The sequence below is a fragment of the Gopherus evgoodei genome, chromosome 8 (genome assembly GCF_007399415.2).
Source record: "Gopherus evgoodei ecotype Sinaloan lineage chromosome 8, rGopEvg1_v1.p, whole genome shotgun sequence".
Lineage (NCBI taxonomy): Eukaryota > Metazoa > Chordata > Testudines > Testudinidae > Gopherus > Gopherus evgoodei.
This window is the reverse complement of record NC_044329.1, coordinates 832,272-856,404: the sequence shown is the minus strand read 5'-3', so window position 1 is coordinate 856,404 and position 24,133 is coordinate 832,272. Positions and strand designations below refer to the sequence as shown.

Here is a 24,133-nt window from a genome sequence, read left to right as displayed (position 1 = left end):
TGCTCAGGATACCTTCGCAAACTCTGCCCCTTCCTAGCTCAAGCGGGGAGTGAAAGGAAGGGGCAGTGCAGAGTGCTTCAGGCATAGGGAGAGAGGCTGATCCAGGAGGGAAAGGAGGGACAGAACGTGGGGCTCGAGGGGCATAGGGAGAGGAACTGAGAGTGGGGGCAGAGCTGTGTAGGGCTTGAAGCTGCATCTTGCCCTGGATGGGGGAAAGGGGGTGATAAACTGCCAAGGAAGGTGCAGCAATCAAGAGAGCTGTCGCTGCGGCCAAAACTCAGGGTGAGGGGCTGGTGTGAGCCAGGACAGGTGCCCTTCGTACTAGTGCTGCCCTGCCAGGCCCGTCAGCATATGCCAGTTCACGGGAGGAGAGCCCCCTCCTGCCCGCACCAACTTTCTAGCACGTCAATCTGTCATGTGAGGAAGCGCCTGAGTTTGTTGGCAGCCTGGTTCACTGCCTCCTGAACTCTGAAGGCCAATGAGCGCTGCGCTGGGGCCGGGAGGGCGGGGCCTCTTGGCCGTGTAGACCCCTCCCCTGGGGGAACCTGCCCCCGCCCTGCGGCGCTCCCGTAGGAGACGCGTTGTCCCTGCAGAGCCCAGCTCTGGGCACCAGGGGGAGCCCAGCCGGGTAAGGCCGAGCAGCCCTGCGCAGGCGCACAAGGCGTCGCGTGAGCGTGCACGAAGGCTGCGCTGATTGGCTGAGGGGGCGGGTTCGCCCCGCCCCCTCGAGGTATAGAAGAAACTGGGCGGGCGGGGCCGCAGCCAGAGGGCGAGCGAGTCTGCGCCGGGCGGAGCCCGCGGCGCGAGCAGGTGAGACCGGACCGGACCGGACCGGACCTGGCGGCGCGGCGCGGCGCGGCGCGGCTCGGCTCGGCCCGGGCTGCTGGGCCCGGGGCCAGACGGGAGCCGCGTCCCGCTGCGCGGGCCCCGCCCGGGGGAGGCTGGCGCCGGGCGTTACGGGGCTCCGGGCGTTACGGGGCTCCGGGCGCGGCGCAGTGACCCGCTTCCCTCCCGTCCGGTTCTCGAGCCGGGCGGGGCGGGGCGGGGCGGGAACGGGCTTTTCTCCTCCAAAGCCGCCGGCCCTGGCCCGCGCCCAGCGCCTCTAGCAGCGCGGTGACCAGCTGGGCCGGGCGCTGTTGTGCAGGCGGGGCCGGGGGGCTCCGCTGGGCCGGCAGCCGCCCGTGGGCCCCCGCGTGTACGGGACCAAATGCCCGGTCAGCCCTGTCCTGCGGCAGCCGCTGCGTGCGGCTCTGGGGGCGGTTCTCAGCGCTGCCCCCCCCCCGGGCCCGGCCCCCCGCCCCCCAGTCGCTACACCCGGTCCCTACTCTCCCCGTGGCCGTTGTGAGGAGCCGGGCGCCAGGTGGGCGCTGTGCCCTTGGCTCTACCGGCTGCCGCCGACGCTATCCCAGCTGCTCCAGCACCCAGCGTCCTGCCGCCGCGGGAAGGAGCCTTTCCTTCTCCCGCCCGACGGCTCTTGCCCCCACTGTGCGTGCGGGATTTTTGGCTGCGCCCTGTGACGGGGGCACCTGTGCGCTTTCCCCAGCCTGCCTGAGCCAGTGCCCCAGCTGCCGTGGGGGTCGCGGGCCCGCCCGGTGGCAGAGGGCAGCGGGTACCCCGGGCGGGGGGGGCTGCCTCAGCCGGCAGGGCGAGGTGTGTTAGCTTCAGGGACATCCCCACCCAGAGCTAAGGCTCCTGCTGCAGCCTGTGGCAAATGGCCCCGCTCGGGTTCAGTCTCCCCCAGCTCTAGCCCGCACATTCCTCGCCCAGTCCCATGGCCAGGAGGGGTCCCAGTCTGGGGTGCTGGTTTTCTGGGCCAGGGCTGGGAATGTCTGGCACGCAGCTCGCTGTGCAGTATCCCTCCCAGCTCCCAGCCCGGATGAGCAGCCAGAGGAACATGCCGGTGTCATCTTACATGCCTTATATAGCCTGCAAGCTGCTGGGGAGGGGAGCTGGGATCCTGCCCACCACCTACCCATGGGGGCAGCAGGGGTGTGGAGCTAGATTTGAGTGCTGAGTCCCCATCGCTGGTTGCTGGCCTCTCCTTTGGTTTGGAGGGAGAGGAGAGGCCAGAGGCCTTGCTCCAGATCCTGTCAGATGAGGTTGGGGTGGCCCCTGGAATTGAGCAGGGTTTGGGCTGGTCCCAGCCCCCTGGCTGGCAGCTGTGCAGGGCAAGGCTGTCCTGCAGGGATTCCTTTCCCTCTGCACACTGGCAGACAGGATTGCTTTTCCAGCTGTCTGCTGGGGTGAAGTCTGTCTGCCCCGTGTCTGCCTGACCGCTAGCCATTGGGGCTAGTGGGTGTCAAGCAGGGCCCCTGGCAGTGCTGACTTGCCCAACAAAAAGGTTTCCAAATGCTACTGTCGCTGCCTTAGTCATGAGTATTATGGGCACCTGGCTGCAGGGGCAGTGGCTTTGCAGCTGTGTGCTTACTGTAGGGCTGTGTGTGGCTGGATGCACAACCTGCTCAGTGTGTGTCCCTGACACTCTGGGCTGAGTGTTGGAGGGAGGATTGGATCCTCTCCCTCCGATGGATTGAGTGAGCCTGGGATCTTCTCTAGCAGTGTCACTGGGGAATCTCAGCCGGGCTCCCCTGGAGTAACCGTGGGGGCAGAATGTCAGTAGGTGGTGGGCCCCAGAGGTAGAGCTAGCCCCAGAAGAGTGCTCTGCCCCACTTCTCTGCTCACCTCGCCCCTCCTAACTGCCTGAATCTTCTATCTTCAGAAATGAGCAGCATGGACTCCTATAAAGTGATGCTGGATGGGCCAGCACCCTGGGGATTCAGGCTGCAGGGGGGCAAGGACTTCAACATGCCCCTTTCCATCTCCAGGGTAAGAACTGAGAGAGAACCTCTGGACCAGCTATGCTGTGGCTTCCCCCTCCCCCTCCCTGGCCTGGAGCTGGGGGGGGGGGGGGGCACTGCTGCTGAATTTGGGTATTTGCATTGCCCAAGATAAGCTGAGGTGCCTCCCATCTAACAAATGGGCCCTGAGCAATGAGGGGCAGAGGGATGCCCTTCTGTGCCCAGTGTGAAACAGGTGGGCATGTGTTGCCAGTGAAGTGCCCTGGGAACAAGAGAGCTGTGGAAGTAGGAGGTGCCATCTGGGCTGTGTGGAGGGGCTGGCTGGCCATTGTCAGGACAAGGCTCTTCTCCCAGACCCGCTCCCATCTGTCTCCTTAGGGGGAAGGGGCAGCTCCCTCCCTGAAGCCCTTTGCCTGGTGTCTTGAGGACACAAGGACATAGAAATGAAGGGAAGAGCAGTGATGCTGGGCATCCTGCCTGTGTGTTGGGGTCTTGGTGTGGTGGTTTCCATGCCAGGCTGATGCTGAAGTCTGTCTTGCTGCTGCCTGTAGCACATGAGGCTGCCTTCCTGCTCAGGAGTGAGTCATTGGCTCCCAGCTGAGCCAGCCTGGAGCTCAGGGGCAGGGTGCTGCTATGGGATGAACTGTCACCTGCTGGGTCTGCCTTGGGGCTGTGCTGTGTGCCAACCCTGTGGGCTTGGGCTGTGCTCCTGGGGCTGGCCCAGGCCTTGAGATAAGGTGCCATAGGGCACTGTGCCTGTTCTGAGCTACTTCTTCTTGGGGACCAACCTGCAGAGCAGCCTCCTCTCCTGGCAATTGGCAGTCTGCCCTGGGTCCCTTCTCCCAGCCCCTAGCTCTGGATCTGCACCCTGCAGCCCTGGGTGCTGACACCAGGCTAGCTGGAGGGTGCTGTGTGCAGGGGAGCTGTCGCAGTAACATAGGGCTGCACTAATTCCTGGGCTGAGGGTCCATGTGCTGCCAGTGAACTCCAAGGTGGGTGAGACCACCCCTCTAGAGCTATGTGCTCTGTGCCTTAGGGCTGGGGGTAGAGGGGGAGCAGCTGTGCTGGCATCAGAGTGGCAGTATTGGGAAGAAACCCCTTTGGGTATTGGTGTTCCTAGTGGCCAGGTGCCCCATCCCACCCTGTTCTATTGGCAGCCATGAGGAAGCCAAGGACTGTGCTCCCGTGTGGCCCAGGATGGCACGGAGCAGTACAGGGAGCTGGTGCTGTCATGGCTGTGAATCTGCACCTAGCACTAACTGCACTGCTGCCTTGCCATTCAAGGCTCTTTGGGCCAGCTCCTTGTGCCCAGGCCTTGCCTCTAGGTGGGGAGGGGTTCCATGGCCTTGCAAGTTGCCCTCCACAGGGTCCCAGTCCTGCCTGGGCACAGGGTGCTTGTGAACCTGGCACTGGATTGTTAGCAGACCGCCTTCAGGGTGGAATTGCCTTATAAGCCTTGGAATGTGGAGTGTCCGTGCTCTGATGCTGGCGAATGGAGACTGTTTCCCAACAAGCTGGAGGCAGGAGCAGGCTCTGAGGGCTCTTTGGCGTGCTGCGGCCAGACATGTCACAGCCCGTGTGTACAGAAGTGAGCTTGCTAGGAGGGTGAGGAGGGGTGTCTGACTGCCACTGTGCTGCCCCAGCCCTGTGGGGCGCTTTTCTGCAGCCCACTGGCCCCTGAAGGCGCTCAGCAGGCTCCTTCCAGAGACAGCCTCAACTGGTGTTCTAGACCAATGGTCTCCAAAGTGGGGTGCACAAGAGGATCCTTGGGTGTGTGGCAGCGCTTTTTTGCTTTGGCAGTTAGACTCCTGAAGTGGAGTTTTTTTTAATTTGGCAAAAATGGTAGAGCTGGTGCGGCAGGGGGTGTGTGATCACATTTTTTACTGATGGGGTGCGTGTCCAAAAAAAGTTTGGAAACCACTGTTCTAGAAATGTCTTGGCTGGCTGCCTGCACTAACCAGGACCTGTCTCTGCAGACCCCTCTGCCTAGAGTCTAGCTGCTGCTTCCTGGAGCCAAAGCCCCCTCCCCACCCAACCCCCCACTGCTCCAAGGGGCCCTGCATGGGAAGTGTTGGTCGGGTGGCTGTGCTAGCCAGCACCACACTGTGCCCTGAGCGCCTGGGGGAGGAGGGTTTCCTGAGCAGCACTGCCTGATGTGAGCCTCTGCTGTTCCAAAGGGCCGCAAAGGCAAAGCTGCAGGGATCTCTTCCGGCCAGCTTGGAGGCCAGTTCCTGGCTTGCGGGCAGCCAGCCCTGGGGTTTGGGTTTTATGAGCCCTGGAGAGTGTAGACCTGATGGAGGTGCAGCTTCCTTCAGGGACGTGTTAATCCCAGGCCGGGCAGACCAGCTCAGTGCCCCAGACACTGTCTTTGGCAAACTCCCTCCAGGCTGGGAGTGTGCTGCTCAGGAAGGCTGGCTAATGCAGGTGGGTGCAGTCACAAAGGGCCTGTTATCTGTCCAGCCAGTGGGAGGGAGAGCCTGGTGGAACATACTGCAAGGGACTGATGTAGATGAGACACAGGTACCCAGTGGTGTAGGTGCAGCTGGCCCACGCTGCTTGTGGAATAAGGAGCAGAGATGGCAGGGGCCAGCTAGACTCCTCTGCAGTCACCAAGAGGCTTCCTTCACTCCAGAACCCTCTCCTGTGCATGCAGCCCTTGTGGGGTTGGATAGCCCATGCCAAGGGCTGTAAATCTCTGGTGCGGCAGTGGCAATCTGAAAGCAGCAGGGAGAGGCTTGCTGTGTTGCTCAGGGGCATGAGTGGAGGTGGTGGGGCCCAACCTGCAGTTCTGTAGGGACTGGAAACCCCTCCATCACAGATCTGCAGGGGTCATGCAATGGACCCTGCTTTGCAACAGTCTCTGGGAGGAACCCTTCAGTGGGCCAGATGCTGGGTGGGGGGTCTCCCCCTCTAGGGTGAGCCCCGTGCTTCACTGCCTCTGAGACTGAGCCTCTGGGCCTGCTGCCCCTGCTTTGCATGGACGCTCTGGGCAGCATGTCCAGCTGAGACAGCCCTGGGGGAGACTCGCCTGCTCGTCTGATTAATGCTCCTTGCCTGGCGTTAGCAGTGATGTGCACCCAGCACTCTCACAACCGTCGGGTTTAACTGGACACAGCCTAGGAAGCTCTTAGGGGAGTTTAGAGACATGAAGGGTAAAGCAGAGGCTGTTCTGGCCAGCCCAGAGCCCAGCCAAGCTGCAGGGACCCGCTGGATTCAAGCACCATCTGTCTGAGCTGGGGTCTGACCAAGGTCAGATGGAGGGGGATCCCTGACTCCTTCCAGCAACCTCCCCATCTCTCACCCCTTCAGTCCTCTGATCTCAAGCTGGGGGTGTGCAGGGGAAGGGAGGAGGAAGTCCATCTCCCGCTGGGTTGTTGGTTGCTAGGTGTCAGTGTCCTGGTGAGTGGATTTCATGTTGTCTTCTCAGCTGATCCATGGTATGGGAATTAAGGCCCAGGCAGCAGGGGCCACCTGCACCCATGTCTCAGCCTGTCCAGAGCAAACTGTCCCCTTCTGCTCACTGAGGAGCACTGCTGCATACAGGGGAAACTGAGGCACAAATAGCACCCCCACCCCCATAAAAAACATTACCAAATATTCTCACTCATCACCCTGGGAAGGGAATTCTTGTGGATGAGGCAGAGCCTCTCTAGAGCAGCTGGCTTGCCCCTGCAGATGGTGTGTGCAGAGGCACATGGCCTGGCATGCATGGCAGGCAGAGGAGAGCTAGTGAGGTGCTGAAGGCTGCTACCACCCCTTCTCCTTCAGAGACATCCCTACTCTTCCTTGAGGCTGTAGTGTCTGTACCACCCCCATGCCCTGCCCCTCCTCACTGGCCACCAGCTGGCCCAAGAGGCAGCCTCCACTCGTGCTGACACGCCCTGTCCAGACCAGCTCCCTCGCTTGGCTTGGCAGGGAGGCTGAAGCTGAGACTTGAGCAGTTTGCCTCATGGCACCCCCAGGTGCTGCCTTGCTCTGCAGTGGCCAGGTACTTCCTTGGCCCCTCAGTGCTGCCTGCCAGCAACCCGCCTGTGTGCCCACTGTCCTCCAGAGTTCCCCTTGTCTGTAGCCAGGACTTGTGCTCCTGGGCCAGGGGGACTTTTTCCACCTCTTGTGGAGAAGCATGACCTGCCCCCCATCCCACTCTCTGCTGAGGGGTTGGAGGGCCCTTGGAGCCAGCTGTGGCCCAGGCTGCAAGAAGCTTTCTCCCCAAGGCTCACCAGGTGCTGCTGTTGCTGATGTCCTGTCCCTCTGTTTCCCCTGGGTTCTGTGACCAAGTGAGCCAGCATTTCTGCTTCTCCCATATGGCAGGTTGTCGCTGGGCTGGTTGCCCTTCACAGGCAACCTGTAACAGTCAGTGCCCTGCCAGCACAGTGACTCCCCAGGCATGGGGTGGTCCCTGCGTGGAATCTGGGCTGCAGAGCAGCCATTCACCGTCCCCGCACAGTGCATGGTGTTGGTGGGGTGCAGCCCTGGGGCAGAGACTGGAGAAGCTGCACTAAGGGTGCTGATGGCCCAGACAGTAGGGACTGGAGAACACCCACCCCCAGCACTCATCCCCATGGACCAAGAGGCCTCCAGTGGCTTGGGGCTTGTCTGGGCTCATGGACTCACCTGGAGACAGGCTCCTTGAGGGCCTTGCCTGTGCTGACTTCTCTCCTTGCAGTGGGTGAGCTCTGGGGCAGCTGGGGGCACAAACTCTGGCATGAGGAGAGATGAGTACTGCCTCTCCTGCCCCCAGCCCTGGGGACTGCTGGGTCAGTGCTAAAGGGGAGAGGAATAGGAAGCTGAGCGCTTGCTTGATGGGCTTTAGTGCAGCAGGGAGGAGGTGGATGGCTTGTTATGTTTCCCAGTTAATGAGTAGGGGCTCTGGCTTCCCCTCAGGCTAGCTGTGGGCAACTTCAGTGACATGGGGGGGCAGCAATAACTGGGTCACAGCCTGGCAGCCCTAAGCTTACAGGGTGCTTGCACTGCATGCCTACCTCCAGTTCTATAAGATGGGTATAGCTCCATATAGAATAGGAAGGGACCTTGAAAGGTCATTGAGTCTAGTCCCCTGCCTTCACTAGTAGGACCAAGTACTGTCCCTGACAGGTCCCCCCCATCCCTAAGTGGCCCCCTCAAGGACTGAACTCACAACCCTGGGTTTAGCAGGCCCATGCTCAAACCACTGAGCTATCCCCCCATGTCAAGGCAGGCCTGTGGGTGCCTGAGGTGAGGGGCTGGAGGAGCTGCCTGCAGCTCAGTAGGCAGTGTCCTCAGACCCGGGCACTCCTCTGTGTGCGTGTCTCTGGCAGGGGGGGACACCATGGTGGCTGAGAGAAGGGAGCAGGTGAAGGACTGAAGCCTGGTGGTCTGAGCGGTTCCCAGGCAGTGCTGGGGCAGTGAAGGAGAGATGCTGAGGTCAGGTACAGAAAGGATAAAAATATGCCCTTGCTGTCAGCAGAGTGGGAGTGCCAAGGCCTCAGGATGCTTCTGGCACAGCAGTCCCGTGACCCCTGTGACTCCCCTGGGCTGGAGACCAAGGGAGGGACTCCCTGGACACCTCCACCCCCCAGTGGCTCACTCAGAACACAGGTGCACGTGGCCAGCTTGGGTGTCTGCCCCCCGTGGCAGAGCTGGCTGTGGCTGCAGGCACAAAGCACCCTGAACAGGGGCCCCCTGCCTGGGGAAGGGAGGGGTTGGTGGCATGGAGTGCAGCCATGTTGGGGAACTCGCCCGACTAGGCATAAAAGGGAAGACTCAACCTTCCCCTAGCTTTGTAGGCTGGACAGAAGGCCAGGCCTGGCTACAAGGGCATCCCCTAGCCATGGCCCCTCCAGCACAGCTGTGCTGTGGGGGGAGCTTGCTGCAAACTTCCTGCCTGGCATGGGGAGGCAGGAGCTCTGTGTCTAATGGGGGAGGGTCCTGGCTAGCTTTCATGCCTCTCAGCAGGAGCAGGGACCTTCCACCTCCCCAGCACAGCCTGGGCGATGGTCTCCCTGAGCCAGCCCAGCCCTGGAACCCACAGTTGTCCGGGGCACTGTGGCTGGCAGCTGCTTGGCTCACCCAGGCAGCAAGTGCAGGCGTGTGCCCATGAGTGTCTGTTTTCTAAAGCCCTGTAGGGGTCTCTCCCAAGCTCCCCCATGGGCTGAGGCAGCGGCTGGAGATCTGAGTGGGGGTTGGAAAGGGAGAAGGGCTGGTGCTGCTGGTGGGGACCCCAGTGTGCAGGTGGGCAGCCCTGTGACCAGCTTGTCCAGGGTTGGGCTGATGCCTCTACCCATGTCACTAGACCTGCCTGAGGAGAGGGCCCGGCCCAGCCCAGGTGGCTCCTGCTGGTCTGGGACACAGTGTCCCTCTTTCTGAAGCCTTCTCCCACTGCTGCATCCAGGCGGCATGGTGTGGGGTCAGTACTGCCAGTCCCCTGGGCCTCATCTGCACTGACATCCCACTACTGGCCCCAGGGCTGACTCCTGGCAGCAGGGGAATGGTGCTGGGGTCTGGACCCCCTGCTCAGGCCAGGCCAGCACATGGTGCTGTACAGTGACTGGCACCTCAAGGCCCCTGTGCAGAGAGGGCAAGGGGGCATCTGGTTGGCAGCTGGGATTTTCCAGCCCTTGACTCAGCTGGGCTCCCAGTGCCATGGCCTTTTATGTTGCGCTGGACGTGAGGAAATATTTGGTCCTAATGCAGGGCCTGTGAACGTCCCATCCCAGAGGAGCAGGAGTGGCTCCAGGCTCTATCACCATTTGTTTCCATGCCAGCATCCTGGAGCTGTGAAGGGGTCACACAGGGGTGGAAGGGTATGGCAAGTGCTGTACACCAGCTCCTGGCATCCTGCAGCTGCCCGGCAGGGTGCCCTGGGAGGGGAGTCTTCCCTCTGCCCATCCAGGCAGCTGAGGCAACAGGGTGGGGCTTTGGCTGCCTGTTCATGCAGTGACCCCTCATCTCATTGCCACTGTGCCTTTCAGAGCTGCTTGTGCCTGCACCCAGCTGCCCGATGGTCTCTGGGGCAGGGAGTGAGGGGGGCCTGCTTTAGCAATGTGCCCTGTCTGCTGAGCGGCATGCACCAGCTCTGGATGCTGACGGGGCTGACCTGGGGCCCTGCTTTGGGAGCTTTGTGTGACTCCAGCCTGGCTGGTTGTGGGTGCCCCGGGCATGAGGCCTGGCCACTCGCCTGGAGCTGGGCCCTGTGCAGGGCTGTGAGCAGAAGACATGTTGCCGGCACCGAAGCAGGGTTAATGTCTCACTGCCCTGGGCTGGGGATGAGGTAACGTCTCTGCCTGCTGCCGGAGGAGGAGGAATGCTCTCAGTGTAGCAGGAGAGGAGTGCTTCCGGGGGTCTGCTCGGGCGCCTCCCGCCCAAACGCAGCCTAGGAAATGCCTGTGGTTTGCAGGTCTAAGGCAGAACGAGTGACACATGGGCTGTGTTAGGGAAGGCTCTGACTCACTTCCCTGCCTATCCCTAGGGACCCTGGCCTCTAGCGCAATTCCTTTGCTGGGGGCTTGGGGCCCTTGCTGTGGGGCTGCACAGCATGGGCAGAGCACCAGTGGGCCTGGGGGAGGGGAGTGTAAACATCAGGTGCCTGGTTTCCCTGGTGAGCCCTGCAACTTCTGCCCTGGGGGCTTGGGACCCTGCAGCTGGCACCAGCTGGAGAAGGTGTGTGCCCCTTCCTGCTCTGGCCCTGCCTACAAGCCCAGGGTGGGTGGCAGGCAGAGGAGTGGGGAACACCTGGGGGGGTGGGAAGGGACTGAGCCCTAGAACTGGTGCTGTGGCCTGCCTGTTCCTTGGGTGGGGTGGGCAGTGAGTGCTGGCTTGGCCTGCGTAGCTCAGGGGTCAGCAGGTGCTGCAAACTTCTCTCCTTGTGTCACTAGGTAGTGCTGGGAGCTAGCGGTGGAGCCATGAGTGGCTCTTGCAGGGGTAGGGGCAGGCTGCCCTGGGGTAATTCGTGCAGGCAATGTCTCAGCCCCTCTGCTGCCCCCTCCCCTGCTGTGTGCAGGGATGCCAGAGGTAACGCAGGCCTAGAACTGTGCTGCCTCGCTGTTCCTGCGAGCAGAGCTGGCTTTCAGGCTCCCTGGGAGCAGGCACGAGGTGCCAAGATCAGAGCCAAACTCCAGCTTTCCCAGCCCCTCCACTTGTTCCTGAACCTCAATGGCACAGCCCCTAGGACCCCAGGGGACTAGCTTTTTCTGTTCAGAAAGCTGTGACCTGGGCAGGTAGCTGGGGTCTCACTGGGTTGGGTACATGCCCTGAACTGACCAGCTGAACCCAATAATTGCTGATGTGGCTTGTTCTGTCCATCTGAGGTCTTTGGGTCAGACCACATCCTGCAGCCTTAACCCCTAACCCCAGTTTCCCTCTTTGTGCCAGTGGTGGGGGGAGGTGGTGTTGAACCCGGGTTCCAGAGGATGGATGCTTTCAGTAATGGTGACTTGCAAAGGGGTCTTAAACCCCCCCAAGGGTTGTGCTGCATACATGTAGTCAGTGCATCAAATGCCTGGATCTGTGATTGCTGTGAGGCACGGCATGGCTGCCGGAGCTGGGACTTTGCAGCTTTCCCTGGGGTTGCCCCAGGAGGACTGTTACGCCTGTAAGGAAGGCCTTCACGGAGATGCTCAGAGCCATGGGAGAGCAGATTTCAGGGGTGCCTTGGTGCTCCATTTCCAACCCGGGTCCCCAGCAGCTCGGGAGTAAGGCTGTTACAGCTGCTCTACTGCCTTGTCAGGAGTGCGGAGTGCAGCGCAGAAAGCTCATCTCCCTGGCTGCGAACAGGCTGCAGCAGCCTGGGCTGGGTGACACCCCTGTCAGTTACAGCAGAGGTGACACGCAGGGGCTGGAATTAAGGCTTCTCCAGCTATAGGCGTTGTCCTGGTCAGTGTGGAGGTGGGAAGGAGCCTGCTCGAGCTATGTGTTGGCAGCGAGGGCAGGGCCAGGAGGCAAAGTGGCATTGCACCTGGTTGGGGAGCATTGGCAGATGGTGCAGGGGGCCTGGGGCTGGCTGCGAGAGCAGAGGTCTCCCCAGCTCCAAAACATCTTCACCTCTGAGGTGGAAGCACAGCCAGAGGCCTGAAGAGTCAGAGCACCGTGTCCAGCTGGAGGAGTTCGGGGAGGCTGGCCCTGGCTGGCTCCAAAGTTGACCACCCTCCTCTGGGGCAGTAGGGCTCTGGGCTAGGGAGCATCAGAGCCCCTGGATCAGGCGTGCTCAGGGGGTTGGCTGTAGCTGAAAGGCAGGACTCCTGAAGCAAGCCCCCTAGCACCCATGAGGGCTGTGGGTGGCTCAGCTCTCCCCTCTCCCTGCAGCACAGCATCACTCACTGGTGTGTGGGGCTGTATTGCCCCCAAGCAGCACTGCTTCCTACAGCACCTGTGTCCTTAGCAGCCTCCTTCCTGCTCCAGGGAGTGGCTCTGGCTTGTGGGCTCAGGGCAGGATGTGCGGGGGCTCTTGCCACCCCTCCCAGCAGCTCCCATCGTTCCTGGGGAGCTCATGCCATGTGACTAACTCTCTGGCTCTGCCCTGCAGCTGACCCCTGGTGGCAAGGCAGCCCAGGCTGGCGTGGGAGTGGGCGACTGGGTGCTGAGCATCGATGGGGAGAATACCAGTAATATGACTCACATCGAAGCACAGAACAAGATCCGTGCCTGCGGAGACCATCTTTCCCTCAGCCTGAGCAGGTAATGCCTGCGCTGCTCCCGCCGCCCACACATGGTCCCGCCTTAGCCCCTGCCTCAGTTCTGATGCCCATGCCCCACTCCGCAGGGGTGGGCTGCCTCGGAGCCTACAGGTTTGCGTCTCACCCCACAGAGCCCATAAAGAGCCAGTGCTTGGCTTGGCAGAGGGGTCAGGGAGGGGAGGGGGCAGAGCCCAGTCTGAGACCAGTCTGGTCTATTCACCTCAGCTCCATTTATTCTCCTGCAGAGTCCAGTGCCTCCTGGGGAAGCCACACAAGGTATGTGCTGCTCTCATCCCCGAGGCCATGGGTGCCTCATGCCAGGTAGGGCTGGGGGTCCCCGTTGTCTTGATGGTAGAACTTTGTCCCTGGACCCTTTCTAGAGGCTCTAGAATCAGCCCCGGGCTGTGCTTGGAGGGCACCAGGTGCTGGGGTTCCTGATGGCAAAGGCATGGCTGGCTGTGGGTCAGGACAGATGCCATCACCCCACCCCTGAATGTAGGAGGGGTGTAACTGGGCACTGTGACTTCTGACACCTCCCTCCAAAGGGCCCTCTGCACAGGCCAGTGGGCCTCCCACAGGGAGCTAGGTGCCTGGCCATGTGCCTCCCAGCACAGAGCCTGCTGGGAACCAGGGCTTTAGGCTGGCTCAAAGCACTATCCCGATGAGGGACCGGGCAGGGCTGGACCCAGCCGTGAAGCTGCCTCCTGTCTTCAGTATTTGTTCACTGCCTTGGAGTTTCCCTGGCACTGGGCTGTGGGGCAGGCCACCAGTGCATGGCGTGGGCAGGTGGTATGGTGCAGCGCATCAGCAGTCTGCCTGTCCCGCAGGGCCAGCATCCAAGTGCATTCGGCCAGGTGTCTCATTCTTGTCGCTAATTTGCTCTTGTGCCCTGCTGGACCCAGTTCCTGGGTTCACGGCTTCCCATCATCTCCAGTGCATGGTGCTGTTCTGTGCCTCTTGACGGGTGCCAGACAGTCATAGTACTGGCTAGAGCCCAGAAGCAGCTGGTGGCTGAGTGCCACCCCAGAGTGCTCTCCAAGGTGCCAGAGGCTGTCACCTTTGGACACCCCTGTGAAGCCAGGCATGGGCCTGGCGTTCTTGCATGGCTGCCCCATGGGATGCCCCTGCTCTTGGGCACTGGCCTGGGGCTGCCAGGTGCTCCTCGCATGCTGCCTGATGTGTGAGCCTGTGTGCTGTTTTGTCTCCTGCTCAGGATTCATTCCCCTGCTCTCAGCCCCCGAAATATAACTTCGTTCCTAGCACCACCCTCAACAAAACAGCCCGGCCCTTCGGGGCCAGCCCTGCGCCCAACTCGCTGCCTGGGCTGGTGACGAAACCGGTGACGTACACGGCCCCCGCCTGCACCCCCCAGCACAATGGGTATGTTGTCCGTCAGCTGCACTGCAAACTGGCCAGCTGGGCTCGGACCCTGCTCTGCAGGCTGGGCCTGGTCGCTCCCACCTTGAGGCCCTGCCTGTGTCTGGCCATGCTGCACCCTGCATGTTGGATGTCTCGTGTGCATGCCATGAGCCCCCGCAAGCCAGGGCTGCTCACTGGCAGTGCCTGGGCTGGCACCTACTCTGGGGAGCAGCGCCCACAGCTGTGGGGAGCAGCTACATGGCTGGTGTTTCAGTGACCCCTGGTGGCTGGTTCTGGTATTGCAGGGCACACCTAGTTCACCCAGACTGGCCAACCTGCCTTGCTGGCCCTGCACTTCTCCCTCTCCCCTTCCTGGCTCTTCAGAGCCCACATGGCTCCTCCTGGCTGCCAGACCTCCGCACCAGGGCATGTTCAGCAGAGCCCAGCCTGGAGTCTTCCTGCCAGCTGACTGGCTATTGCTGGTGCCCTCTGCGCCTGGCCAGCTGCTGGCCAGGTACCTGGGACTCCTGGGCAGTGGGTTTCCTGCCCATCTGGGGAGGGCAGCAGCTGTGCAGTAGAGCCGCGGGCAGGGCTGAGCCTGCCCCAAAGGGGGACAGGCTGTTCTGTTGAGCTAGGGGCTCCTTTTGTGCCACCTCCACCAGCATGTGCCTGGCCTGGCTCTCCTGGGCATGCTGAGGGTGGGGGTGCAGCAGGGTACCCCCAGGGCTGAGCTGAGCTGCCAGAGCTGGTGTGGGGAGCGCTGGGATTCCTGAGTGTGGCCTGTGAACTGGTTCCCTCATCTCTGCCCTGTACAGTTACTTTGCCAAGCTGGGAGCCTGGCACTTGTCTGCGGAGCGCTGGTGGGCGAGCCCCTCCCGAGCTGAGAGCAGCTTAATCCTGGGGCTCTGACCCAGCCTGGAACTCGGTGCCCCAGAGAACCCCTAGCCAGTTCCAGTCTGTAGTGGGCAATGTGCTATGATCTGTTGCTGACTCTGCCCTCTGGGGCAGCCTCTCCTCTGGCCCAGCAGATGGCAGCCAGAGCCTCCCGGGTGGGGTGCGAGTGAGGACTGGGTGTAGGGAGGGTTGGGCCTTTCTCAGTCTTGCTCTGCAAGTGTCTCTTATGGGTGCAGTGGGGCTAATCTTTCTTCCCTCCTTTCTTCTCCTTCTCCTGTCCCCCAACTCCACAGGTGCAGAACCTTGACAAGTCAGTAAGCCTTTTTCCTCTTCTTAGCACCCCCTCCCCTCTCCCCTCCCGGGTCACTGGGCTGGTGCCCACCCCCCTCTGGTCTCTAGAACCATCCTGCTGCCTTGCTGCCTCCCTCCTCTGCTGGGGGAGGAGTGGGACCTATGGGCTCTGTCTCCTAAAGCCACCTCCTCCCCAAGTGCTATGCTGGGGTGTGGCTGGGTGGTGGCCCTGTGCAGAGGAAGGGTTCCTGGCCAGGGGTATCACTCCTTGCCTAAGGGAGGAGATTTCAGGCCCGGCCTGATAGCTGGGGGCAGCAAATTATAGCTAAGGGGAACGTCCCGACCCAGCACCGACACGCTGCCTGGCTCAGCCTGCTGCCCCTCCCTAGCTTTGACCTTGAGTGAGGAGTTGGTACATAGCCAGGCAGAGCAGCTGCCTCCTCTGGGAGCATGATGCTGACTCCGGGCAGGGCCTGGCTGGGGCAGTCATGGGTGGGGGTGTGTGTGTGTGTGTTCTGGCCACTGCTGGCTTTGGGACCCTGATGCTGCTTCGCAGCCAGGGTGGGTGTCCCTGGGAGGGTATCCTTTGCCCAGGCACGTTGCTCTGTAACCTGCGGGCCGTGGAGCAGCCTGTGCCCTGAAGAGGTCACGGACCAGGCTGTGGGGGCTCTGCTGCCAGCAGAGGCCTTTCCCTGGTCCCACTGGCTCACTCAGCTCTTCCTCTGCACTGAGATTCTCAGCTGACTCACCCGTGCTCTTGTTGCCTCTCTCCTGGCCCCAGCCCGCCAGAGGGGAAACCTCAGCCCCATGGAGACCTGGGCCGCTCCTATGTGGAGGATGAGTAAGGGGCGAGTCTTCTGTGTCAGTTGCTCGTTGGCATGTTGTGTTCCTGGCTCGTAGGCTGCTTGCCCCTGAGGGAGGGTGTCAGCGAGCTGCCCAGCCAGCGAGGGGACACCTCTGGGAAGGGGGGGGTGTTGGCTTGTGTCCGAGAGATGTGCCGGGGGGTGCTGTGCCCCATGGCAGTGGGCTGCTCAGACCCCTGTTGTAGGTTACACCGGGGGTGGGGGGGACATGAGGTTCTGTGGCAGGCCCTGCCTGTCCTGTGTGTGCGCTGGCTGAGTGCCCTGCCCTTCTGTCTGCGCACAGGCATGCTCTGTGGCTAATGAGCCCCCCCGCCAGCCTGCCCAATGACTCCAGCAAAAAGCAGCTGATTGAGGATACAAAGGACTGGCAGCCTCGCACGGGCACAACCCAGTCCCGCTCCTTCCGCATCCTGGCCCAGCTCACAGGCACGGAGTTCAGTAAGTGCCTCCCTCTGGGTCCTGGCACTGCAGGCTGATGGATGGGATTCCAGGCCTGGGTTGGCCGGCAGCCCTGCTCTGACGGGACTGGTCAGGCCTGGCACCCTTCGTTGCCAGGGCCTTGTGTAGCTGGTGGCCTGCAGGGTATGGAGTAGCCTGTCTCCCTGAAGAGCTGAGAGCAGGCGGCTCTTGGGCTGCCCTTCGCGGGGAGGCTCCGAGCAGTGTGCCAGGTGCCTTCCCCCCAGTGTGTTCTGGGGCCCTGCCCCGACCAGTCCTTGCTGCTTGCAGAGTCTGGCTGACTCTGCCAACTCCACGTATTGCCTTAGTCTAGTCCTCGCAGTGCAGCTGGCTGTGACAGGAGCGGCCTGCACGCTTAGCGGGAGCTGGGTGTTGGGGCTGAGGGATGGTGCTTGTGGGCTTCCTCCTTTCCCCCTCAGGGCGTGTCCAGCCGTGACTCTCTCTCCTCTCCTCTCCTCCTGCTGATCTCAGTGCAAGATCCAGATGAGGAGCATGTTAGAAAAGCCAGGTAAGGGCTGTGGGCACAAGGGTTCCCACATGGGTGCCTGTCTGGAGGTTGTCCCTGCTGCCCTGGACTCTGCCACTCCTGGCCTCGAGGCTACACTCCCTGCTGGCAGGCCCCTCGCCTGGCCTTTGTCATCTTGCAGGTCCTCGTGCTGCCTGTAGCCTCTGCTGGAGGGGCTGGTCAGGGGTCCTGGCGCTTGCCGTCCCCGGTTGGCTGCATGATGTCATGTGGCTGCTCTTTCTTGTTCTGATTTCAGCCGATGGAGCCTCTTCCTCTCTCTGGTGCTATCCTCTCCTCCTCCCTCCCCATCTCTATCTGTCTCCTTCCTTCCTTTTCTTCCTTTCAGAGAAAAGTTTCACTGAGCTTCAGAGCCCCCGCTACACTGGCCTGCGTGACTGGCACCACCAGCGCTCTGCCGTCTCTCTGAACGTGAAATCCTGAGAGGGGCTTGGCCTTGTGCTGGGAACCTGCACCTCTCAGCCCCGGGCTGGCACGGCCACATCACATGCCTTCACCTGGGGAGGGGCATCCGCCTGGCTCCTAAACGTACCCAGCTGGGAGCTCTTTGTGCTATGCGGTCTGCTCTGCCTGGGCTAGGGAGGGGCCAGTCCTGGGCAGGATGTGTTGTATGGCACTGAGCAAGCTGGGATGGAGGCTGTCAGCACCAGGGCCCTGGCCTCAGACCACAGGGGAGCGGAGGGACTCCACTGCTGCGTCTCCATCCCCTGTCACACTAGGCTTCCCCTAGAGCCCAAGCCCCCTGGGGTGGCTGCACTGCCCTTGCTCTGCCCAGGGTAAAACTTGGGCTAGTGGGAGCTGGGACTGCTGCCTGGAGCATCCTCTGGGCCTGTGTTCCCAGTTGCGTCCTGTTCCCATGAGCTGCCCAGGCTGAGTGGGCTGCTGTTCCCAGCTGCCCTCTGCCTGTGTTTGTAGTGTGAGGGCCTGGCTAGCACCCCGCATCTCCTTGGGGCTGTCTCCTCACTTACCCAGACTAAATGGGTGGGTGTTGACTCAACGTCCACTGCCTGGACCAGCAGAGGACCTGATGGGTGGCAAAGGGCTCTGGGAGTGAGCCCAGGCTGCTGGGTTCTGTGCTGTGGTGTGGGCCCCTCTGAGCCTGTTGCCTTGCTGTGATGGGCTCACAGTGCACCCCAAAGGGCTGATGTGATGTGACCTGTGCTCGTGGTGGGCTGAGTGTTGGGGAGTGGGCTGGGGCTGGGCCCCGGGTCTGCCCAGCACAGCTGCTCCCTGAACCCTGCTATAGCACAATAAAGATTCCTGTTCTTGTAACTGGCTCCTAGTCGTCATTGCTGCCAGGAGAGGCTGGCCAGGACACCTACTGCCAGCTGCGTGGGGGTGGCCTGGTGCACCCTGGGCCCTGTCTGGGGCCTGCAGCCCAGCACAATGCTGCGCCCCTTGGGCTGAGCTGCAGCAGCTGGGGGGAACCTCTCTGCTCTCCTGGCTGCAGAGCCTGGTAGCCATTCCTCCTAGTGCTGGCCCCTGACCTGCAGCAAACCCAGCTCCAGTGCACCCTGGAGCTGGTGTAGAGTGCTGTCCATCGACTCCTCCGGGTTGCTGGCACAGGTCCCTAAAGGGTGGGCATTACTGCAGGCTGGGGAACAGGGCTTTTGGCCTTTCCACTCCTGGTGTGAGGCACACTCCAACACCCAGTGCTGCCTCAGGGAGGGGCTGTACCCAGCTGTCCCTGGGCCTGGGATTGGCCACTGAGCTGGCTGGAGAGGCCCTGCAGAGAGAGGTGAGGAAGGGGTGGCATAGAGTCCCCACCCCACTCTGTCCCCTTCCCCAGGCCTGAGCTGAAAGCTGCAAGGCCCAACTGTCATTGGGGGCAAGCTTTCTGGCTCCTCTGCACCCTGGAAGGGCCTGTGGGGGGTGGTTCTCCCTCGCCTGAGGCGAGCGTGGGATCTGTGGCTGCTGGTGCCTCCCATCTCCCTGCAGGGCTGCAGCCAGGTGTGCTGCTGGCAACATGTCTCGGGGGGCATCTTATCAGCTGGGTGCCTGGGGTTGGGAGCTGTCAGGCCCCTCAAGGGACACCTTCCCCATAGACAGGGGATGTTGGGTTTGCCAAGAGGGAGGAAGAAACTAGAGTCCAAGAAAAACTACCTGGTAGGGGGCTGGACCTAATGGGGTGAGCAGCCAATGGGCTGCTGCCAACCTTAGGCACCTTCTCCAGACCCATTGGAGCAGCAGGGCCTGTGAGGAGGTGGGACTGGGCTGTGGTTTCCCCAGGGTGAGTGTGAGACTCCCCTAGAAGTGTGTGTGTGGTGGGGGTGATCCCCAGCCTGAGCTGCTGGGCTGGTCCTCCCACAACCATGGGGACTCAGTGTGGCTGCTCAGGGAACCAGCCGCTCCGAGGTCGGTTCTGCAGGCTCCTCGCCTTGCCTGCAGCCCGTTGGGCCTGGTGCCCCCAACTTCACGATACTGGGTCACTGACAACCCAAACCAGCCACCAGAGGGTGCTGCCGCACAGCAGGACGGGGGTGGCTACCTGGCCTGAGCAGCAGGGCTTTGCCCCTGCTGGGGTAGGAGAGCATCAGATCCTGTGGGCAGGGGGTGGGTGGTGGCCAGCTGCCACCTGCATTAATTGGTTGTTCTGTAGCCAGGTGTCTGGGCTGGAGCCATCTGTGGTGGCAGCGCTGAAGGTGGAGCCTGATCACGGTAAGCAGGGGGTGCTGGGCATGGGCACGGGCACTGCCTGGCGCCATCTCCCGGCTGTGGGGCAGAGTGAGGCCTTGGTGCCGGTGACAGGGTGCATGCTGGGGGCCTGGGCCAGGCTAGGGGCTGATCCTCTGCCATCCCCTCGAGGGTGGGGTGGGTGTGTTTCCATGCTCTGCCCCAAGCCTGCAATGCTCAGCTGTATCACCTGGGAATCCCTCTGGGGACTGTTACAGGTTCTGCTGCTCTGGGGCCTGCCAGCCGCCCCCCCTGGGCTGTGGATCCTTCCTTTGCTGAGCGCTATGCCCCCGACAAGACCAGCACCGTGCTGAGCAGACACCGCCAGCCAGCCATGCCCACACCCATGCAGAACCGCAGCTCCATCGTCCAGGCTGCCCAGCAGCCTCCCGAGGGCACCAGCAAAACCCCTATCTGCTACCAGTGCAACAAGGTCATCAGGTGAGTGGAGCGGGGCCCCTCCGCCATGTGCAGGGGCTGCTGGCCACCTGGGAATGGCCTGGCAACTCTCCCTTCCTGAGGGAGGAATGAACCCGCTGGGGTGGGGGGCAGCTGCCTCACGTGGCGCTCAGAGCCATGCTGTCCGGCAGGTGCACATGCTAACTCCTCCCTGCCCCGCCTCTAGGGGGCGCTACCTGGTGGCCCTGGGGCATTACTACCACCCGGAGGAGTTCACGTGCTGCCAGTGCAGGAAGGTGCTGGATGAGGGGGGCTTCTTTGAGGAGAAGAGCTCGGTTTTCTGCCCCAAGTGCTATGACATGCGGTATGCCCCCAGCTGTGCCAAGTGCAAGAAGAAGATTGGTGGGGTGAGTCTGTCTGTGTGGAGCCCCGGGGCCAGTCCTTGGCAGCTGCAGGGGTCCAGCAGCCTGGGTGGGGTGGAGGGGCAGGGGCTGGGTGGGGCAGGGCTTGGGTGGAGGCCGGGTGGGGCTCTGGGGCAGGGGTCTGGGCAGTGCAGGGTGGGGCTCTGGGGCGGGGGCCGGGGGCCCTGGGGCAGAGGCTGGGCATGGCGGGGCTCTGGGCAGCCCAGCGGGCTGCATGACTGACGGTCAAGTATCAGAGGGGTAGCCGTGTTAGTCTGGATCTGTAAAAGCAGCAAAGAATCCTGTGGCACCTTATAGACTAACAGACGTTTTGGAGCGTGAGCTTTCCTGGGTGAATCCGACAAAGTGGGTACTTGCCCACAAAAGCTCATGCTCCAAAACGTCTGTTAGTCTATAAGGTGCCACAAGATTCTTTGCTGCTATGACTGACAGTGGCATTCCCTTTCCCTTTCCCAGGAGATCATGCATGCGCTGAAGATGACGTGGCACGTGCAGTGCTTCACCTGCGCTGCCTGCAGAACTCCCATCCGCAATCGTGCCTTTTACATGGAGGAGGGGCAGCCCTACTGCGAGAGAGGTAGGGGGTGTCCTGGCCCCTTCCCCACCCCAGGGATACTGGGATTGCTGCTGCCCCAGGCAGGCTGCAGCCACATGTCACCCTGTGGCCTCGCAGTGGGGCTGAGAGCTGCGTGGGGCAGGGAGAGGAAGCTGTGGTCACTAGTATCAGAGGGGTAGCTGTGTTAGTCTGGATCTGTCAATCACAGATCGGATATTAGGAAAGGCAATATACAAAAACCTGTAACAGAACACTTCAGCCTCCCTGTCCACACTATAGCAGACCTTAAGGTGGCCATCCTGCAGCAAAAAAACTTCAGGACCAGACTTCAAAGAGAAACTGCTGAGCTTCAGTTCATCTGCAAATTTGACACCATCAGCTCAGGATTAAACAAAGACTGTGAATGGCTTGCCAACTACAAAACCAGTTTCTCTTCCCTTGGTTTTCACACCTCAACTGCTAGGACAGGGCCTCATCCTCTCTGACTGAACTACCTCATTATCTCTAGCTTGCCTGCATATATATACCTGCCCCTGGAAATTTCCACTACATGCATCTGACGAAGTGGGTATTCACCCACGAAAGCTCATGCTCCAAAATGTCTGTTAGTCTATAAGGTGCCACAGGATTCTTTGCTTACTGGAGTTACTGCTCTAGCCCCCAGGCCGCCCCCACCATTGCATGGGACCCAGGGCAGAGAGCAGGAGCTGAGCAGGCAACACCTGAGGCACATGCCCTGCAGTTCCTGCCCTGGCAAAAGGAGGGGCATCCTCCCCTCTACAGGGAGCCCCCCATCCTCCACTGCCGTCCTGGCCTCGATGATGGTTGCTGGGCAGTGCCAGAGCTCTGAGGCTGCCATGGTGACGACAGTGAAGTACCTATATCAAAGCAGAGTGCTGCATGGCATCCTGGGAAATGGGGTCCCCCATTCTACAGACACTGGCTTTCCTGCACTGTTCTCCTGGGGGGGCTTTCGGGGATGGGATTGGCTGTTACAGTGTGGCAGGGGATGGCCACCTCGATGGCAGTGAAATACCCTCTGTCATACCCTCCACAAAGCGAGCAGGGCCGGCTGCAGCACACACAGACCAAGGGGAAATGCGCATGGGGACGTGCTGCTGGTTCCTGGGGCCCCTTCCAGAAACCTGGTCTGAGGGCTGGGCTGGCAGAGGGCTGCAGGTCAGGGCTGAGGTGCGCTGGGGGAGCCCAGGGCTTGGCTGGCAGGGGGCTGTGGGTCGGGGCTGAGGAGCGCTGGGCGAGCCCAGGGCTGGGCTGGGCTGGACTGGCAGGGAGCTGCGGGTCGGGGCTGAGGGATGCTGCAGGGAATGGCTAACACTCTGGGGCCACCCACTACCTGTTAGAGCCAGGCACAAACAGAACCCACCCACAAATCAACCCCAGGACTCCCCCAGCCCCTGTCACTCCTGGCCCAGCTCTCCCAGGGGGTGCTCTGGGGAGGCCCATCTCAGCCCACTCTCTCTCCCCAGACTATGAGAAGATGTTTGGCACAAAATGCCGCGGCTGCGACTTCAAGATTGATGCTGGGGACCGGTTCCTGGAGGCGCTGGGATTCAGCTGGCATGACACCTGCTTCGTCTGTGCGGTAAGAGCAGCCCTGTGGCCCCTCGCTATTGCTCACCCTGAGATTATGGGGCTGGCCCCTGGTCAGTAAGGACCTGTGCCCCTGCCAAGGGGGCTCCTCACCCTGCTCCAGCCTCAGCACTGGCAGTGCCATGAGCAGGAATAGCTGCTTCTTGCACTGAGCTGGCCTGTCTTGGGGGCAGCTCTGGCTGCCCTGTGCCCCCTAGAGGGCTGAGGCAGGTCTTGGCCAGGCCTGGGCAGTGTAATGGGGGTGTGAATGGGGTGTTGACCTCCTGCTTTCTCCTTAGATCTGCCAGGTCAGCCTGGAAGGGAAGACGTTCTACTCCAAGAAGGACAAACCCCTCTGCAAGAGCCATGCCTTCTCCCACGTGTAAGGGGAGGCTCACGCTGCACACGATGGCCCCGCACACACCTGTTTCTGCCCCTTCTCTTGCTGCAGGGGCTGGAGCTGCCACTCCCTCTGCTGCTTCTGGTCTGGGCAGCACCCTGCTCTGGCCTTCCTTGGAGGCAAAGCTGAGCCTGCTGCTCTCTTGATCCTCAATGGCCTGTCTTCTGTCTGGACTATGTTCTGTGCCCCTCTGGTGGTCTCACCAGGCAGTCCCCTCCCTTCTGTGCCCACAGCTAACTGAGTCAGGCACCTCAGCCTGGGGCTGGACCTGTCCCATGCTGAGCCTAAGCCTAGGAGAGGCTTGCTGGAGCATGGCTGCTCTCACCTTACAGGCTGGCCAGCTGGATCCATCCTTTTCCCCCTCCCCATGGCCCCTGTGTGGAACTGGTGCCTCTCACTGGGCCGGGCTGCTGGCCAGCTGGAAGCTGTGGCAGGGATGGGGAATTCTGCAGGGCTGCTCTGTTCCCCCTTACCAAGGGCCCTGACCTTGCTGGAAGCCCTTGCTTCGTGGGCAGGGCACACAGACGGTCCCCGAGCCCAGGCCTGTCTGGTGCCTGCGCTTGGCTGTCCTGAAAGGAGCTAGTCCACAGCAGCCACATGACTGCACTGAAAACAACTGGCCTTGTTCCCTGCCACCATGCAGCTGCTATCGTGCCTGCGCCACACACCTGGCCTGGCCCCACAGACCCCCGAGGTGGGTCTCTGCCCCCGTGCTGTCTGGTGCCCCTGCACGAAGGCTGTTCCTAGCTCCTGGCCCTGCAGTGTTCCCAGGCAAGGCAGTAGCAGATGTGCTGCCCCTGTAGGACTGACCTGGACTCTGCCAAAATATGGGGGGTGGAGGGGGAAGCTGAAAGCTGTGTGGAAGAGGAGGCCTCTCACCCTTCCCTTCACTGGTGGGGGTGTGGGGCGAGGAGCTGGGCCCTCTGTGAGGCGGGCACTGACAGGCCAGGACCTAGGCTCTGAGTTTGCTGGCAGCTTGGCCGCCTCACCCAGAGCTGCCCTGCCTGTGGGGGGGCAGTGCGTGGTGTTGCCACGGTGCTTTTAGTGCCTTAATAAACACTTATCTGGCAAGTGTCAGCTGCCCTGGAGCCTGTGCTTCTTGCAGAGCCTGGGGCAGGACCCGTGTGCCTTTTGAGTCCCTCCCCAAGCCATTGGCTGACGGCTTCTTTGGCTGTCCTGGGGGAATTGCCCCGCATCCTCCCTGCTGCCTTCTCTCAGCCCCAGCGCTCGGCTGCCTCCTCCTGAGCCTGGCAGGACCT

The 24,133-nt window shown here is 61.7% G+C and overlaps 1 protein-coding gene across 10 annotated transcripts; it reads left to right on the top strand.

Annotated features, from left to right (window-relative positions):
- Positions 1-763: 763 nt before the first annotated feature.
- On the top strand, positions 764-23,951 carry PDLIM7 (PDZ and LIM domain 7). 10 transcript variants are annotated; one of them, XM_030571905.1, is made up of 15 exons: positions 764-810; positions 2,720-2,826; positions 12,298-12,449; positions 12,694-12,724; positions 13,662-13,828; positions 14,995-15,015; positions 15,774-15,833; positions 16,139-16,293; positions 16,783-16,819; positions 19,434-19,492; positions 19,726-19,948; positions 20,133-20,313; positions 20,785-20,905; positions 22,372-22,487; positions 22,774-23,951. In XM_030571905.1, exons 2-15 carry the CDS (start codon positions 2,722-2,724, stop codon positions 22,858-22,860), a joined length of 1,515 nt encoding a protein of 504 aa, XP_030427765.1. In that variant the 5' UTR covers positions 764-810; positions 2,720-2,721; the 3' UTR covers positions 22,861-23,951. The 10 variants fall into 10 exon arrangements, with proteins under 10 accessions (XP_030427765.1, XP_030427764.1, XP_030427769.1 ...); XM_030571904.1 differs by having other exon boundaries at positions 12,694-12,769; XM_030571909.1 differs by lacking the exon at positions 13,662-13,828 and having other exon boundaries at positions 14,995-15,011.
- The last annotated feature ends 182 nt before the right edge of the window (positions 23,952-24,133 follow it).

Excerpts from the sequence above, each read along its gene's own strand:
- PDLIM7 (XM_030571904.1), top strand. The coding sequence starts at position 2,722 with ATGAGCAGCATGGACTCCTATAAAGTGATGCTGGATGGGCCAGCACCC. Across the intron at positions 16,294-16,782 it reads GCTCACAGGCACGGAGTTCA|TGCAAGATCCAGATGAGGAG; the intron begins GTAAGTGCCTCC and ends TGCTGATCTCAG. Across the intron at positions 22,488-22,773 it reads ACACCTGCTTCGTCTGTGCG|ATCTGCCAGGTCAGCCTGGA; the intron begins GTAAGAGCAGCC and ends CTTTCTCCTTAG.